The following is a 16935-nucleotide window of genomic DNA, read 5'->3' as shown; positions in this document are numbered from 1 at the left end:
AGCCAGAAGTGGGTCACACAAAGGACTTTCTCATTCCTTCTTCTGGCAAGACGAATTACTATGAGCCAGAGGATGGTGTAAAATAAAAAGCAGCATCGGCGATGTTGAGAGAGCAAGTGAGCACAATTTATACCAGCTCCAGAAACTCTCTGGGGACTGAATCCTCCTCACGTACTACTGAGACTTGGGGACTGTCCAAACCAGCCCAGGGCGTTTATGCAGCTACAACCTCAATGTCACAGAGGAAAAAAAAAAAAAAAAAAAAAAAAAAAGACAAAAGAGTGGGAAGCGGACAAAAGCGTGGATTTGCAGTTGTCCCCACGCCACCCGGCTTTAACTCCCATCCTCATTTGTGTCTGCCCAGATGGACGGAGAGGTCCTGGACAAGCCACCGGCTGGCTGCCCGCCCGCTCTTGCGCAACGTCCTCGGCGCTCAGAAACCATTTGGCAGCAGAAACAATTTCGAGGAGAAACTGTAGATAATTCAGTCGTCAGCGCAGCTCCCAGGACACTCACCCTGCGGCCTGGTTTTCCTGCCGGACCGGGAGGACCTTGGATGCCTCGTGGACCCTGCAAGGCATCGAGGACAGGGGAAAAAAAGCCATCACCAAAAGGCAGGACAGACGGACCCGGCGCCCGCTGGCATCGCAGATCAGCCGCTGCTGGGGCTGTCTGGGTCACCAGGGCTACAAAATGGGATGTGAAGCCCACGAGCAGAGCCCATGGTCCAAAATACACAGAAAAGGCTCAGGACTGAGCATCTCCAGATGGCAATTGCACACGTTTAGCCACAAGGAAGATTTTGCCCTGCAAGCAGCTCCACATGGTGGAGACAAATCACTTTCCCCGCCACTATAAAAATGGGAATTTTCCTATAATGCATGATTTACGGCTTGGAAGAACAATTTCCTGAGCATTAGTGAGCTCCCCACACTCCAACCCATCTTGTATTTACAGGATATCTGCAGGGAAGGACTACCACCTGCAGAATTTTACACTATTGGCTTCAAATTATGTCTTGAGTCTGCATTTGGATACTTGGAAGGGACATTTATATGCAAACCAGATGTTCCCACACCTTCCTACTTTCAGCTGGCATTGGGTTACTGAAATCGCTCCTTCACAGCAGCCTCTAATGCAGGACTGGCTGCTCCACAACGTCGTTTCATAGAATCACAGAACAGTTTGGGTTGAAGGGACGTTCCAGCCCCCCCAGTGCCCCCCTGCCATGAGCAGGGACATCTGCACCAGCTCAGGTTGCTCAGAGCCCCGTCCAGCCTGGCCTGGGATGTCTCCAGGGATGGTTCAGCCACCACCTCTCTGGCCAACCTGGGCCAGGCTCTCACCACCCTCATTGCAAAAAATTTCTTCTTCGTGTCTGGCCTGAATCTCCCCTCCTTTAGTTTAAAACCATCACCCCTTGTCCCCCCAGCCTCCTACCTTGCCCATACTCACCTGAGGTCCCATTTCTCCAGCTTCACCCTTTAGTCCACCACTGCCTGGGGGTCCCTTTAGACAGAAAACATGATTTATTTATTTTTTTTTTTCCTACGGCAGAGCCAGAGGGAAGATTCCAACCATGCTAAAAGAGCCACTCATGCGGGTAACCATCCGCGCTGGGCCTGCTCCGTCCGTCCTTGCCCGTTCACTTACCATGGGGCCCGGCCGCCCCGTCAGACCCATCGGACCCGCCGGTCCCCTCAGCGCCAGCTGCAACAGAGAGACAGAAACGCTGCTCAGTCGGTGTCTTTGCTTCATTCCTGCGACGGGACAAAGCCACCACGGTGCCACCACCCGTAGGCATCCTACACTCTGCTCTGTGCCCATAACTATATAGATGCATATAGACACAGACAGGGGGGCGAGGAGTCACCTGCATTTACACCAGGTCAGAATCTCCCTCTGCAGGTCAGATCCCCTTTTCCATCGTTATATGCAGACAGAATTAAATGAACGCTTTTAGTAATAAATTATTGAAAGCATACAACGAAACTTTGCCCAAGCAGGCTACAGGGGTTTGCTCACATATCTTTACAATCCCAGTTCAGTTTAAGATGAATTTTCGTCATGATCCTAGTAGCTCGATTTTGGAGGAATTTTTTCCTTCTTTTTTGGTTAATATTTAAAATCCTGCAAACGGAACAACAATTCCATTCACAACAGGGAGCTTTTAGCTCAATAATTAAGTAGTCACGTAACCAAGTCAGTAATTTCCATGGTGGGTAATGGGGCTGGGTCCACACACTTTAAAACATCACTCGGACAATTTGTTCCCTCGTGACAATTCAACACTTTAAAAGAGTTGTAATTATCTGTGTACTCCAGTAATTAAAATCTACCCATGATTGCACTTGGAATAGCATAAATATTTCACAAATGCTAGATTATGTGGCATCTTTTTACAACACCCCATTAAAAGGGAGCTGCTCTGAAACACTGCTGACTGGGACAATGTTCGGCGTGTAACAATAGCCAATTTTAAGGGAATAAATCAAGCTAATAATGTAACTAACAACAGCGATAACAAGAAAAACAAAACCTAAAAAAAGGAAAGAAGATATTCTCTCCCCTGCAGGACTCCTTTTCCATTCCTGCCATATCCTGTAACTTCTGCGCAAAAAGAACAAGTCATTTATTTCCCTTTTTGCTCTAGTATCAGACTTTTCAGCTAAAATTGTCTGACGATATGTTGAAGTTAACCAAGAAATCGACTTTTTACCATTATGGAAATATTCAACTTTTCATCCACAGCCCAAAAGTCACCCAGGATTTGTTTGGTTTTTAATTTTTTCCTCAAAATGGAACATTAAAAAAAACAAAAAAAAAGAGAGAAAAGGGAATTTGAGCGATGGGAGGTTCTTTGTTTTTCCATAACAGTCACGATTTTCAACAGGCAGAAAAAAAAAAGAACCAAACCAGAAAAACCAGAGAGTCTGAGAAAGCAGATGCTTCTCACGAAATGTTCATCTGGTCAAAACCCCTATTTCCCAGCAAAATAAAATGCTGATGGAACTAACTGTAGGCAGCCTTGAAATTAAGACCGACAAGGTAACACCACAAACCTAATCCACCCACATTATTCTCAGCACAAGGTTAATGGACAGGAAAATGCAGCGGCTGGTAGCATCAGAGCCCTGTTCTCTACCTGAATATGTATAATATCAAACTCCTGTATGAAAGAGGAGTTGGATGGAAAACACAATAGCCCAGGCTGAGCCAAACTCCTTCATTATGAACCCAAAAGGAGCATGTGCCACCCAGCTGGGTGGAGACCCCAATGGACTTTCTTTCGTTTCAGGGTTAAATGAATTGCTTTTTAGCCCGTTTCAGCAGAATCGCCCAAAAAGTCTGTGCTAAAGCAACTGCCAACAGCTCTGAATAACTGACTGGCCGTGTCCGAGCAACTCAGCCCAGCTGCAGACAGATGTGGGCTCCAGAGCACAGCTGGATGATTGCATTTGGCAAGGAGAGGGGCAATGTGCCCAAAGCTGCAAAACGCCTCCCTAAATTCGCTTGTATTTTCTGCAAGGGTGTGGTTACAGCCCAAATTTGGTCCCTCTTGGGCAAGACTGGGGCAATCGCAGCAGGAGGGTGTTTGTGGGGCCCCAACGTGTTCCCGTTGGCTGTATTTGTGCCTCTTGCATCTCTGCATTCGACATGTCAATGATCAAATGTAACTTCACACAAGCACTCCTGGAAGAAAAAATTAAAAGCTGTACTGGACAGAAACTAAGTTTTATTTTGAACAGATGAATATGAAGCCTTGTAGACTAAGGAATTCATCTAGCCAGGGAACAGGAGTTGTACTGGAAACATGCACAGCCGATCTCATTTCACCACTGAGCCTACATAATAAACTCTGCTGGGGATTATTTGATCATTAATCAATAAGGTCAGCCGAGGAGAAAAAGGTTGCATGGATATGTGTCGTGTATTTCCAAATAAATACGTGAAAGGAAATTGCAGTCTGCCTGCTAAGGTTTGTGGAGCTGGGAACAGCTTACATCTGTGACATGCATTTAATTATTATAATTTACTGGAAAAACCGAACAAAAGAAAGTCCCTGCAGCACATACCCAAACTGTTCATACAACCAGATAAACAGCAAACACTACTGAAGCCAACAGGCCTATTTCTACTGGCACCAGCAGACCTGGTCCAAAGTCTGTAGGAAATTTAAAAGCGTTTAAATTTAAAATTTTCGGGCCTGGCCTGTTCCTGACCATTAGTAAAAGGCCAAGTCATCCAGATATCATCACCTCAAGTCAGGCAGCAAATGCATCTCAGATGAGAGGCTGTTACCACCACCAGCACCATGGATGGTGCAAGTATGGAGCCATCTCCTCTGACACATTTATTCTGGTCCACTTCCACAGGTACCTGCTACATCCCCACCACCCTTCACTTACCCTGGCCTGCTGCAGGATGGCTTGGGCTTGGGCCTCCTGGGCTGAAACGAGAGGTCCTTTAGAGCCAGCATCTCCTCCTCCACTAAAGCGGAACTGATGGAAATGAGATAGAGAAAAGCAGGTCACAGGGTTGCCGTCCCTCCATCGTCACGCTAGCCTGACTCCTAAAGAGCTCTGTTCAGCATGACTGACCCAACCCCATCGCTGTCCTGCTAGACCATCCCATTAGCCACGGTGCTCTCGGGTCACCCAGCTCATGGGCACAAGCCAACAGTTTCCCATGTCCATACCCAGCACAGCAAATTCTGCCAGTCCGAAGCAATGCACAATAATTGGGATTGTAGGCTCTGAACTGTAAGGACCTCACATGATGCCGTTCAAAACCAAATGCAAAGTTCTCACAAGGTTGATATTCCCCATGCAGATGCTGTTGGCCAGGAGACCCCTGGAGATGGGGTTGTATCAGGTTATTTGGTGGTAGCTGCCTGTTTGCCACGGGACAAAGGCTGCATTGCTCAAGTGTGGTAGTCTGCTTCAAAAAACAGAGTTTGACCTCTTGTTCAAGCCGGGATCTTTCCGCACACAAAGGATTTAAAACAAAACAAAACCAAACCAAACAGACACTAACTTCTTATTTTTCCAGACTTGAAAGGGAAGGAGTTTAATGTTTTCTTCTGCCTCTTCCACCCCCAAGAGCTACATGCCGACTCTCCAGGACACACATTCTTCTCTTGCCTTAATTGCATGTGTCTTTGGTATTTTCCAAGGAGGACTCTCCAGGCTGCAGAAACCTACTTGGATGTCTCTCGCCTCCATCTCACCTCTGCATTTCGCTTGGCTGGCACTAGGTATGTGACCACATGAACTTGGCAAGCAGATTCAAGGAGATGCAATTTATAGGCCTACGGTTGGTTACTGTAGGGGCCAGCAAGTGTATGGTAATGGCCAGCTGAGCTCCATGTTGAGCGCTTGGCCCAGGTTGTCCTGGGCACCCTGCCAGTAACCTACACAAGTATCATCCACAAGTATCTGGAGCCCGCACAAGACTGCTGCGGTTTTTCACTAAAGACTCTCCCTTTGGTACCTAACCACTTATTTTCAGTAGCTGGTTTCCTTAAGGTTTTCTCACATCAAAGCAGACACAAGAAACAACCATTTCTTTAGCATCCTAGGACCAAGAAGGACGACTTGGCACTCACTAGCTTCATGTACGACAGAAAAACAATGCAAATTAACCACTGGTCATCAAAAGAGACCAGTTCATTCAGGTACTTACAATTTTGGCATCTACTTTGAAGAACTGTTAAGAGGCTCCTCACCTTAGGAGGGAGGGTTCTGCTTGGAAATTGGGCCCTTAGAGGTGTCTTCACTTGCTTCTTCATGACTTTCACCCTCTGACACCATGCCCAGCCTGAAGTATTTAAGCTTATTCATTGTTTCTGGAAATTTAAACCTAGCTGCTCTGTGCTTTTGACCAGTAAAGAAGTTATAGTGCTTTGCAAAAAGTAAATTTACAAGGGGAACCATCTGGATCCATCTTTCATACCAAGGAAAATGTGTCCTTGGTGTAAAAGAGACGGAAAACTTCTACAGGAACAAGCACTAAGAAGTAGCAAAGCCAAGAAGCCCAACTCATTTAAATGCTTTTTTAATTATGCCGGTACTTACAGGCAACATAAGCATTGTCCCTGGTGGTCCTGGTAAACCATCTGCTCCTGGAAGACCTGGGCGGCCAGGTGGTCCCTAAAGAAGAAGAAATAAAAATAAACTTCTGTAGTGTCATTTTAGTCATGCCCATACATAAGTAGTCATGGCTGTAAAGGCATTATCATGATACAAAGGACTCCCTATCTTGACAGGCACGCACTGAGCATGTAGACATCCAAACTCTATGACAAATTTTGTAGAAGCAGCACATCTGTAAGCAGACAGAAATTCTCTTAGTCATTCCCTCTTCTTAAATCCTGGCCCCCATATTTCCAGGGTCTGCCACATACAATTTTTGAGTGAGCAACAAAAGTCTCTGCAATGTTCCAAGTCAATGGAATCAATGTTTAGTTAGGTCTGCTCAAACCCATTAAAAAAGTATATGAAACGTCATAACTCAGGTCAGTGAGATAGAAATGTGGAAAGATAAATGCATTTCTGTACATGTTTAGTCATCTGGGTCACTCAATTTTTCTCTCTTCTGTCTTTTTTTTTTAATCCTATGAGGCTACTTTCATCTACAATGGAATGACCCCGTCAGTAGCTGTAAATCAGCAAAACTCTGAGGATCTCAACGGAGCTGTGCTGATTAACATCAGTTGAGTCTCTTTAACTTGTACTAAAGAAACAAGTATGCAGTAAAAGATATATTGATGAAGCTATAAATAATCAAATATGGCAATTTTCTTAAGACAGACGATAGGTTATTTGTATTCCCAACTGCGTACTTCGCAAAAAGTTTAAGTCAACCCAAATTTGCACAGCCATCCAGAAATCCTACACACAAACGAGGGTGACATCCAACCGTGATAATAATAAACCCATCTGCAGAGAAACAAAGCTCTTGGAAGGGCAGGCAACAAACACCTATATTAGTTCTTACTCTCTTCAACCTGCTCAGAGCCCTCCAGCCCATATAGACACCAAATGCAAGTGAAAATAAAACCCGGCCACAAGTCACAGATGCATATGGACACGCTACAAGGGACACAGAAGAGCCAGATCTTGTCCCAGAAAGTCAGATGCTCATCCCACAAGGCAAAGGGAGGTGGATAAAGGTGGGAAAGAAGGAGAAATAGGTAACAGAGTCCCTAAAAATCAAAGCATATAACAAAAACCCCACTTAATACGTCATCCTTGCCCCGCTGTCTGCCGGCAAGACCTTAGTGCATCCCTTTGTGTCTCTCACATCTCTTTGTTCTCTTTTCCTCCATTCCCTCTGTACCAAGTTCAACTTAACATTTCCCTTGTCATCTCCCTCTTAAAAAGAAACCCAAAACATTAGATCCAAAGCTTCGAGCACTAAATTAGAGCCCAGCACCAGGGCTGGGGTTGAGAGCTCTCTCTGCTCCACCCTGCCCCAGCATCGCTCTGGCCGGACCAGCACCACAATTACAGGGCAGAGCCGAGGGCTGCACCACGACCGGCCCAGAATAACAACGCTGCTCCCAGCGCTGCAGCCGGCGATTTATCAGAAAAAATAAAATAAAATAAAAACACAACACAAGCAGCTCCCTCAGTGCTGAAGGGAGACTGCATAACACACCAGCCCATCTATTTTTCAAGACAAGCTCATGATGTTACATTCATGCTGTTTACTCAGCCTGGCTGACACCGGAGTCCCTGACTCTGCTGATGAGGTGCAGGGGGCAGTTCCATCTGTTGGAGCAGAAGCACAATAAATAATTTACGCCAGAGTCATTTTATATAATAAACTTTCTTTCTTCCTTCTCTTCTCCTTTAACTCTGGTCCTGCATATGATGGATCGGGAATGAGCTTGTTTATCTCTCAGTGTGTACTCTGCCTGACAAATGTTGATGCAATGTTTTTACCCATAAACGCCTCTTTTTGTTTCAGGTTGGGCATGGGAGGTCTTTTCCTTGTGGGGTGGAGCAGCAGGGGGCAATGGTCTGGAGGAAAATCAAGCCCATAAAGCACTTTGTAAATTTAAATTCATGAATGCCTTTAAGAAATGCAGCACACCCGACTCGCAGTTGGTGTAAATCTGTGTCACACTTATTATGTAAATAGAGATTTGCTGATATATAGCAGCCAGGGATGGGGGACTTCAACTTTCATTTGGTGCAGTGCTCTAAAACGCTACGCTGAGTGCAAACGCTAATGCACTATTTCAAGGGAATGTTTAAACTGAAATCTTGGTGTTTTAGGGTTCGGGCTCCTCGAGCAGCAGCCAGGGACAGGGTGGTGCCTAGCAGCCCACAGTGCTGAGCCTCAACATTTGCCTTTAATTGCCTCCCTAGGATTGTTTTTTTCACCATTTTCAGTCCTGGTCAGAGAATTACAGAACAGAAGATCTTTCTTGCAGTATTTGGTATCTTCTACATAAGGCAGTGTTTGCCATCTGATGGAAAACAGGGCACCCTGAGAGCATCGAGCCTTTCAGAACCCCAACAAGGAATTCAGGGACCTTTTATGCTTTGGAGATACAAAGCTGGACTCAGTGGGAATAAGTCCGATGGGACACAATGACTGCACAGCCTTGGAAGATGTAGCAATGGTTTTGTGACCAGCCTCCCCTCGAGACAGCCCGATCAAACCCAGAGCACCCAGACACCCCAGATTTCCAACACACAGCGGGGTCGGTGACAGAGCTGCAGTTTGCTCTGATGCTGCAGCTCATTTCCTTCAAAGGAGCACATTTTCCCCACTTTCTTTATTCCAGTCTGGAGTACCCATGAAAGTCTCTTAAGTGCCATATTTCCTTCTTCCCACTGCTTGAAGAAACCTGCCTAAGTCATCCTAAACCGCCCTCCCTGCGATGAATCCTCCGAAACCTCCCACAAACAGGCTGCTCTGCAGCTTTGCTGGTGACGCAAGCTCTTCTGCACAATGTAAAATAACTGGGATAAACGAACAAACTGACATGATGAATAAAACAGAGTTAAATGAGTGTTGGGCAATATTAACATAGCTGAATATTGTTGGTATATTAATTCAGTGCACCTGCTTGATTGCAAATAAAAAGTCTTTCTATCAGATGCAGGCACAGGAATTGTTCCTCACTGTATCACATGTGTCATGTAAATTCATGAGTTGCTTGCAGGGTTAATAATAAACAAATTAAAAGAGGAGCTGCTCTAATTGAAAAGGAGTATTTTAATACAGTTGCAGTTCCTGGCTCTGCAAGTTCGTCGCTCCTCTATGTGCAATATGCTGCATTACATCCTGTTCTGGACAGTCGGAAAAGCAGGATGTGCCGTCTGTGCTAGAATGCAAATTCCGCCTTTCATTTCAGGGTGTGGAGCAACATCACTGGGGACAGCGTGTCTGGTGCTGAGAGGCTTCGTGCGGCTGTTCAAGAGGAGCCTGGCCAGCAAACATCTGCATCTGCCCAGACAAATGGCAGAGACACAGACTCCCTCATCACCAGGGTCAGCACCCATCCTGCCAGGCAGCGGAATTGTGTGGAGCAGAAGCACATCGAGGGAAGAAAAGAAAGCTGGGTAAAACGTAGGACTCACGCAGGTTGAAGACCCGCCAGAAGCCTAATGAAGCCACACAGCTCTTTGGACTAATCCTAGACTATAGCAAGATGCAAAACACCGCTGGGACCTTGCTCCGCTTGCCCATCCTCTCTGAAGTCCAGCACGTAAAGATGCAGAGCCCTCCCCTGGTCTTTGGACGCCAGATGAACGAGGACCGTGGTGTCTCGAGGGTTAAACCAGCCTCTCAGAGAGGTGGCCCTGGCTCCCGGCCACGGGCTGAGCCCACAGCTGCCTATTGACTTTCTGAGCTCGCAGGCACTGATCGATGGAGCACAGTCAGGGCCTCTCGTTCTCAATCATGTCACAACCACAAGAACCGTTATTACTGTTCCATCAAAAAACAATAAATACACCAGGAGTGTAAATAAGGTGGGGGTCTTCACAGCAATGCTCCGGGGGGGTGCGGGAGCGCGGCAGCCAGCAGACTCCAGCCAAGAGCCCCTGGGGACCAACAAGGCAGAGAATAGCCTTAATTAGACGAAAAAAAAAAATATAAGCAAGGCCACAACACAAATCCGTAACAGCAGTTGCAGCAATTAGCTGTGCTAAGACACATCAGAACAGCACAACACCCCTTGTCTATCCAGACCTTCCCATTTGAACACAGTTATCTGTTTTTTCCCACCTTGTCCAGGCAGAATCCAACCAAAATCTGCCATAAGAATAGAAATCTTACAAAAGCAGAGAGCCTGGGTCACCCCCACTTATCCTGCCTGGGTACCCAGGAGGCAAATGGGACATGATTCCCCATCTGGAAACCACGTGTTGGATGGGTGGAAGATGCTTTGGTGCACGAGAGCCTGCCCTGGGTAACGAGTTTCCTTATCTGACAGAAAAACGTGCTCCAGACCTTGGCGATCAGGTTAGGGAAGCGTTTTGCTGATAAGCAACTCCCTTCCTTGGAAAGGTGTTTGGCATTCGCCGGGTGACAGCGCTGACAGCAGCGGGATGCTGTGTGTCCGGGCACACCTCCTGTCACCTGTGTCACCACTGCTCACCTCCCTCCTGTGCTTTCCAGGAGAAACTCTAGAAAAACAGCCCTCCAACCAAGCCTGCCTTCAGAAACCCACCTGAAGGCACTTTTTTCTTTTTTTTTTTCCTTTTTTTGCCAACACCACTTGCAGGACACCTCAGCCCACAACAAGCCACAGGTGGAGGCTGGTGTTAGGGCTGCAGGGAGCCCGTTCCCCAGCTGAAAGAGCAGTATCTCTAGGACCTATTTTGAAAGCACACTTGACTGCCCTCAACATCAACATGCGTCGCGGCACCGAAATGGTGTCAAGCTCCAAGCTCCGTTTGTTTTGCTCATGCAAACTTGCTAAAATCAATGAATTTACTCATGTGAGATGGCGGCTGGTACACACGTTCCCCCGTGATGCTGCAGCACCAGCCCGCAGCCCTGCACCGAGACAGGTATCACTTTTCTCCTGCCAGCACAGCCCCGATTTTGCTGCTCCATCACCCAAACCAGCATTGCTCAAGGGTACTGCGTGAACTCTTCTAGGTTTCAGACCTAGAACCTTTCAAACTGAAACTTTTCAGACCTAGACCTTTCAAACTGAAAGGGAATAGGCTGGAACTGTGGGTGAACAAAAGCAAATAAGGAATGTACTGGTACGAGGCTCATTTCAGAGAATCAGCTTGGAGAGCGGGTTTTAATTTTCGGCATTGCCAAGTGCACGGATTGCTGCTGGAATGGTGCTTGTGCACCACTTACTGACCTGAGGCTCCAGTTCAGCACCTTCCAAAGCACAGGCCATTCCTGATCCCAGCAATAACAAATAAATATGCAACTCTGAGCAAAGTGCGGTGTTAAACTGTGAGATCTGGATTCACAGTCCACGAAAGCGCTTGGGAGCAGCTGCCTTCGATGAGCCACCCCGAAGCTGGAGGCTTCTGCAGGCAGCAGTTTACACGCTGCTAGGGACAAAACTGATTTAAAGTGACATTATAACCAAACATGCAAAACACTGAGTTACTGCATTGCTAAAGCACACAAATCAGTCTCCAGTGCTCGCTGGAACAGACCAATAATCCACCTACAGAAAAGGCAAGATGCTGCACCTTCCCCCCGGGAACAGCCTGGGACACAAAATGAGCATAAAGACCCACAGCAATGACCTTGCTCCTGCACTGGAACTGGTGCAAACAGAGAGCAGAGGGTTTATCAGCCTTGCACTTGGTTTTAACCTGGAGAAAACTGCTTAATGCATTTGTCTAGTGTGACTGTTCCCCCACCTTTGCCCCGGATGCAAATAGCTGCCCTGAACCTTACCATAAGCTCTTTTTGGGGCTGACTCAGGGAAGATGGCTATTACAGGATGAGCAGTATTTTAGGGCTCCCGTGATACACCACAGTCCCACTTCATGCACACCAAACAACCCAAGGAGAAAAACACGGGTACTCACTCTCTCCCCAGGGTCACCCATTAAGCCCACAGGTCCAGTTGGTCCTGGGGGTCCTGGAAGTCCCTAGCAGAGAAAAGACAGGAAAAAAACCATAAGCCACGAAAGGAAAATGTGTTATTATTTGTAACATATTTGTACAATGAGCAGGAAAAGAATTAGAGCTTTCTGTTTGTTTTTGCACCAGAAAAATCAACCCTGAAGCGCTCAGGACACATGCATGGCATATGGAAGCAATAGGGACTGGGACCAGCTGCGTGCTGAGCCCTCCACCTGCATCCCGCACCCGGGGACCACGCGCATCCTTCGGAGCAAGGTGTAGAGAAACCGCCACTTACTGCTGGGCCTTCGGGACCAGGTGGGCCTTCCACCAGCATGCCCTGGGCAAGAGGAATAAAAAAAAGTTATTAGCAAGGCACACCCTCAAAGCCACCTTGGCCACAGGGCTGGAGAACCCAACGCTTTATCGGTTCTTAAACATTTCAGGTGTTTCTGCTGGGTCTGCGCATCCCAGAGCTGAAGGGCTTTCACTCTCTCTGGACATCATCTCCTGAGTCCCCATTGCCAGAGGAAAAAAAGGCACCGCCCTTTGAAAATCCAAATACTGTGTGTTTGCATCACACAGAACATGTGAAAACAGCCCTTTTGCCCAGCACCAAGCACAGGGTCACCTTCCAAACCACAACCCTTCTCCCTCGGCTCATGGGCAAACCCTGGGGTGCATCCAGCCTTATGGCACAGGATGGGAGAAAAGCTCCTCTTCAGGAAGAAGCTGTTTCTAGACCCAAACAGCTTCAAAAAAAAAAAAAATTAATAATCAAATTGCAAGGGTGCTTTTTTTTTTTAAATTACTTTCTCAGCAGACTGCACACTGTGATTTACTCTGCGTACCTAGGAAATCACTGTGTGGGCAAAATAGCAGAATAATGTTATTCCATTCCTTTTAATCTAAATATTTTGTCATAACTTTAAATCAGCTCTATCACGTACTCACTAGAAATGAGCTTCTTTTTTTTTTTTTTTTTTTTTCCCTCTCCCCTCACGGGTATGTAAGAGGCAGGAAAGAAACCTCCCAATAAACCTGGCAAATGCTTCCCAGAGGGCATCAGGAGGATGGGGAAGCCTGGAGGAAGCAAGTGCAGGGACTGGTCTCAGGTCACCCTTGGCCAGTCTCCTGGGCTCAGCTCAGGTGCTAAAAGCCTTGGCTGACCCCACAGCAGCTGCTACAGCAGACAGGGCTGAGCTGAATGAACCTGAAGTGTCTAGAAAAAAATCCAGGCATTCCTACCCCAAAAGCCACCGTCTTTAAGCCCAGAGGAGCAAAAAAAAAATAGGGTAAAACATGCTGCCACAAAGCATTCCTGCTTCCATTAGTGGAATGCACATTTCTGCACCACTGATGCATGGCCAATACTGTTTTCTGTCTTTGTGTCCATACTATTCATTATCACCTCATTTAAAATCTGGCTTCCACTTCATTTGGATGCATTAGGGGAAATTTTCTGTTGCTGTTATTACAGAAGCATCTGTGCAGATGTTCCTCAGCCATAAAGAATTTAGGTCATGGACTTCACCCTGTGCCCATTTTGACGGCAGTTTCGCTGTCTGCCATAGAAACATTGCTCTTTTCTGGGTGGGAATCTGGTGTGAACCCTACACAACGTTCCTCCAACCTGCACTAAGTATAAACTATTTGCTCTTGGAGGCCACCAAGAAGAGATGAGTTGTGCTGATGGAGAAGGTGTCCTGCAAGAATAACATCCACTAAGCTCCTTTTTACACACGTGATGAGGACATTGCACAGGAAGCCCCAGATGTCCCACCAAACCTCTCCCCATATGGACACCCCAAGGTCCATCCATGGACCAATGATGGTGTGTTGTGGTGCAGCAGACTCCAAAATAGAAACTAATAATTGTCTCTGGGCTGGTGCAGAGAGCCATGGGCCCATGTATGTCTCTCCAGGACATTTTTGGGCTGCTGGGTGCCAGCATTCCCACGGTCTGAGCTTGCACAGCACTGAAGCTCAGCTTCCCATGGCCAGCTGCAGAGCCTCGGGATGCTCCTCCGTATGGGAGAAGGGTCCAGGCTAATTAGCCAATTTGCGATGCAAACATCTTTGGCATCTTCCCATATTTGCCTGTTAGTTTATGTTGAGCTCTAGCTTTAGGGACATCTGGAGATTCCTCCACTGTTTATACGACTGCTGATCAACAGGAGCGATGGAGACACGGGAGAGTCTTGGGACCAGGACGAGTGAGGGGATGCCACTGAGGGTGATCACCTTGGGGGCAGCAAGCAAACCACAGATTTGGGACTGTCCCAGGGGAAAACAAGGCATTGCTTCCACTCCATCAACCCCCAGGTGCTACCCACAAGTCAGCTAATATCACAGGAACAGCCCCAAATCTGGCTGCAACACACAAAGGTGCCATGCAAAGGCTGATCACATCTCTCTCAAGGCAGGTGTGAGCACCAGGGTCCCCCACGAAGGACAAAGGGCTTTGAGGAGGTGAAGGCAGCCCAGTGTCCCCAGAGCTGGGATGCAGGGGTCCCCACCATCCTCCTCCATCCCTCCTCACCCCGCGCCTGTGCTGCTGCGCTGCCTCCAGCGAGCGTCAGCACCGAGCAAGGATTGAGGGACAGGCAGCTTGGAGAAAAATGAGAGAAAAATCCAGCAGAATCCCACTTCTGCATTTGGCTTTTATTCCGCCTCTGCTGCAGCTCCCATCAGAGAAAAAAGAAAAAAAAGAAAAGAAAAAAGCTAAAGAGCGCAGCAAATCTGAATTTGTCTCTGCTGAAGACGAACCGCACGGAGAGGGGAAAATGCGGCATTTGGTCTTGTTTACTTTCTGGCAAAAGCTATACATGATCCAGTGTTTTGAAACAGCGAAGGCAGCCAAATTCTTTCTGGATGATTAAACTTAACTATTTTGTTCGCTTTGTGGCATTTCAGATTGGTTCTGGACAGGGCAAAGCTGGGTTTCTGCTGTTGGCTTTGTGGGGTTCGCCCACCCCCCCATCCTTCCCACACTGCAAATCACTCACTCCTCCTTTTGTTTGCAGAGTGAGAGCGAGACCCAGAAAGGAAAATGAGGAAGGAAAGGTCGGAAATGCTTTTTATAAGGCACTCGTTCAGGTTTTTCAAGCTCTGCTGCTGCACCCAAGGTCCTTCCTGGCCCCCCCTACTATCTGCAAAAGTATCAGGCGAAGAAGGAAAGGGAGGAAGGATTTAAAGAAAAATAATGGCCTCGGAGGGATGGGAAGCGCCGCTGCGATGCTGGGCACCGCGCTGGCCCGCGGCCAAGGAAAATCAGGTTAATTGAGTCGCTAGCGCGCAGTGAGCGTGCGCTCAGCCCTGCGGGGACGGTGCTCGGGAGAGGTGGCCGCAAGGACCCAGAGCCCCGTTTCCAGCCCGGGAAGGAGGAGACACGGGGCTACCTCAGCATCCTGACATGCTGAGAGGGACGGACACACGGACACGAACCAACAGCCACTTGCTCTGAGCAACCACCAGCCGTCCCCACCACGAGGGCAGCTCCATCCTCACCTCAGGGGCTGCTCGCTTGGGCACCCGCATTTTTACAGATTGCAAGGGGCATGGGCGGTCTATAACCATTTTTAGAAAGAAAAACAACCTCAGAAAAAGGCCAGGGCAGAATCGTAAAGAAAGAGAGCGCTGGGTTCCACACCTGGGTTTCTCTGGAAGTGGAAACTGGAGGGATGCTGGAACAGGAGCAAACCTCTCCCACAGCTGCGTGCGGGGACAACCCTTTTATTTCCACAGAGACAAACCCATTCGTTGCACAATTAAAGCCAGCCCCAAGCTGTAAATCCAGGTCAGGATACGACCTGGCCACCGGCTGCGGTGCATTTCAAAACCCCGCAGATATGAGACATGCCCTCTGTCCAGTGCTTCAATTCTAAAAGGCTTAGGTTTTATCTTGGTAAAAGAGAGATTTCATGGGAAATTTTACACTTCCTTCATAATTTAGGTCGCTTCTTGAAGTTTTAAAAAAAATAGTAATTACAGTATTTTATATTTAAAGTTTTAAAATGAACCAAGTAATTCTTCCAATTCTTCCATTTTCCTCCCAGCTGCAGCACTGTGAGCATCAGGCCATACCAAACACACCCTTGGTACCTTTTCCACTGTGAAAACAAAACAGAAGACAAGCCAGACACCAAAAGAAACCAGATGGTCCTTACCGGCTCAATAATCGCAGGTTCCCCCTTCTGTCCCTTCTCGCCCCGTGGGCCACCGATCTGTAGCACACAAGGGAAACAGAAAGCCAGAGAGTCAAAAAAAGTCAAAAAGGTCAAAACCTGCATCAGCATCATCACCCCAAGCAGGGACTGGGGTCCTGGGACAACCTGCAACTAAAGGACTCCTGATGTTTGTGTAGCAAAGAAAGGGGGCAGCTCCTGCTCATCTTGTGCAACACACACACACACCTCGCAGTGGTTGAATCCAAGTGAGATGCGCTCACTGGTTTTTGCATTGCTAATCTCTATAATAAAGGGAAAATAAACATTTTGAACTAGGCTTATGTTTGATGGAAAATTAACCCTCTTACCCCTTCGTAGATGGTGTCCTGGTTAGCAGGCATGCCAGGGCCAATATCGGGAGAGACTGTTCGGTCGTAATAGTTATCGTAATAATTCCCATCATATTCTTTTATTGTTTCCTCGGTGAAATCTTTATCCAGGTTGTCTCCTCCTTGAGTAGCCTGCAAGGAAAAGAGCAGCAACACGTCAGGTTGCAAATATCTCTGGGCTGCATGTGCTGGAAATAGAAGGGAAAGAGTAATAAGAAAAGGAAAATGCTTTATAATAATAATTGCAAATAAAAAGCACGAGAAAAGTTGAATTCTGGAGTTTTAAGGTCTCCAGTGATCTTCAAGGG

At 47.3% G+C, this 16935-nt stretch overlaps 1 protein-coding gene across 2 annotated transcripts in view; it reads right to left on the bottom strand.

Moving 5' to 3' along the window:
- Positions 1-16935, bottom strand: part of COL5A1 (collagen type V alpha 1 chain) — a 140456-nt gene that overhangs the window by 55734 nt on the left and 67787 nt on the right. For both annotated transcript variants that reach the window (XM_065648716.1, XM_065648717.1), the window contains exons 8-16: positions 16607-16759; positions 16239-16295; positions 12368-12409; positions 12033-12095; positions 6078-6152; positions 4410-4502; positions 1654-1710; positions 1456-1509; positions 517-570 (exon numbers count right to left, since the gene is read on the bottom strand). In XM_065648716.1, the coding sequence (XP_065504788.1) occupies positions 517-570; positions 1456-1509; positions 1654-1710; positions 4410-4502; positions 6078-6152; positions 12033-12095; positions 12368-12409; positions 16239-16295; positions 16607-16759 (648 nt within the window). The remainder of the gene's footprint in view (positions 1-516; positions 571-1455; positions 1510-1653; positions 1711-4409; positions 4503-6077; positions 6153-12032; positions 12096-12367; positions 12410-16238; positions 16296-16606; positions 16760-16935) is intronic.

The sequence above is a fragment of the Caloenas nicobarica genome, chromosome 19 (assembly GCF_036013445.1).
Source record: "Caloenas nicobarica isolate bCalNic1 chromosome 19, bCalNic1.hap1, whole genome shotgun sequence".
In the NCBI taxonomy this organism is placed as follows: domain Eukaryota; kingdom Metazoa; phylum Chordata; class Aves; order Columbiformes; family Columbidae; genus Caloenas; species Caloenas nicobarica.
Note: the sequence above shows the minus strand (reverse complement) of the source record. Positions and strands in the feature narration are given on the sequence as shown.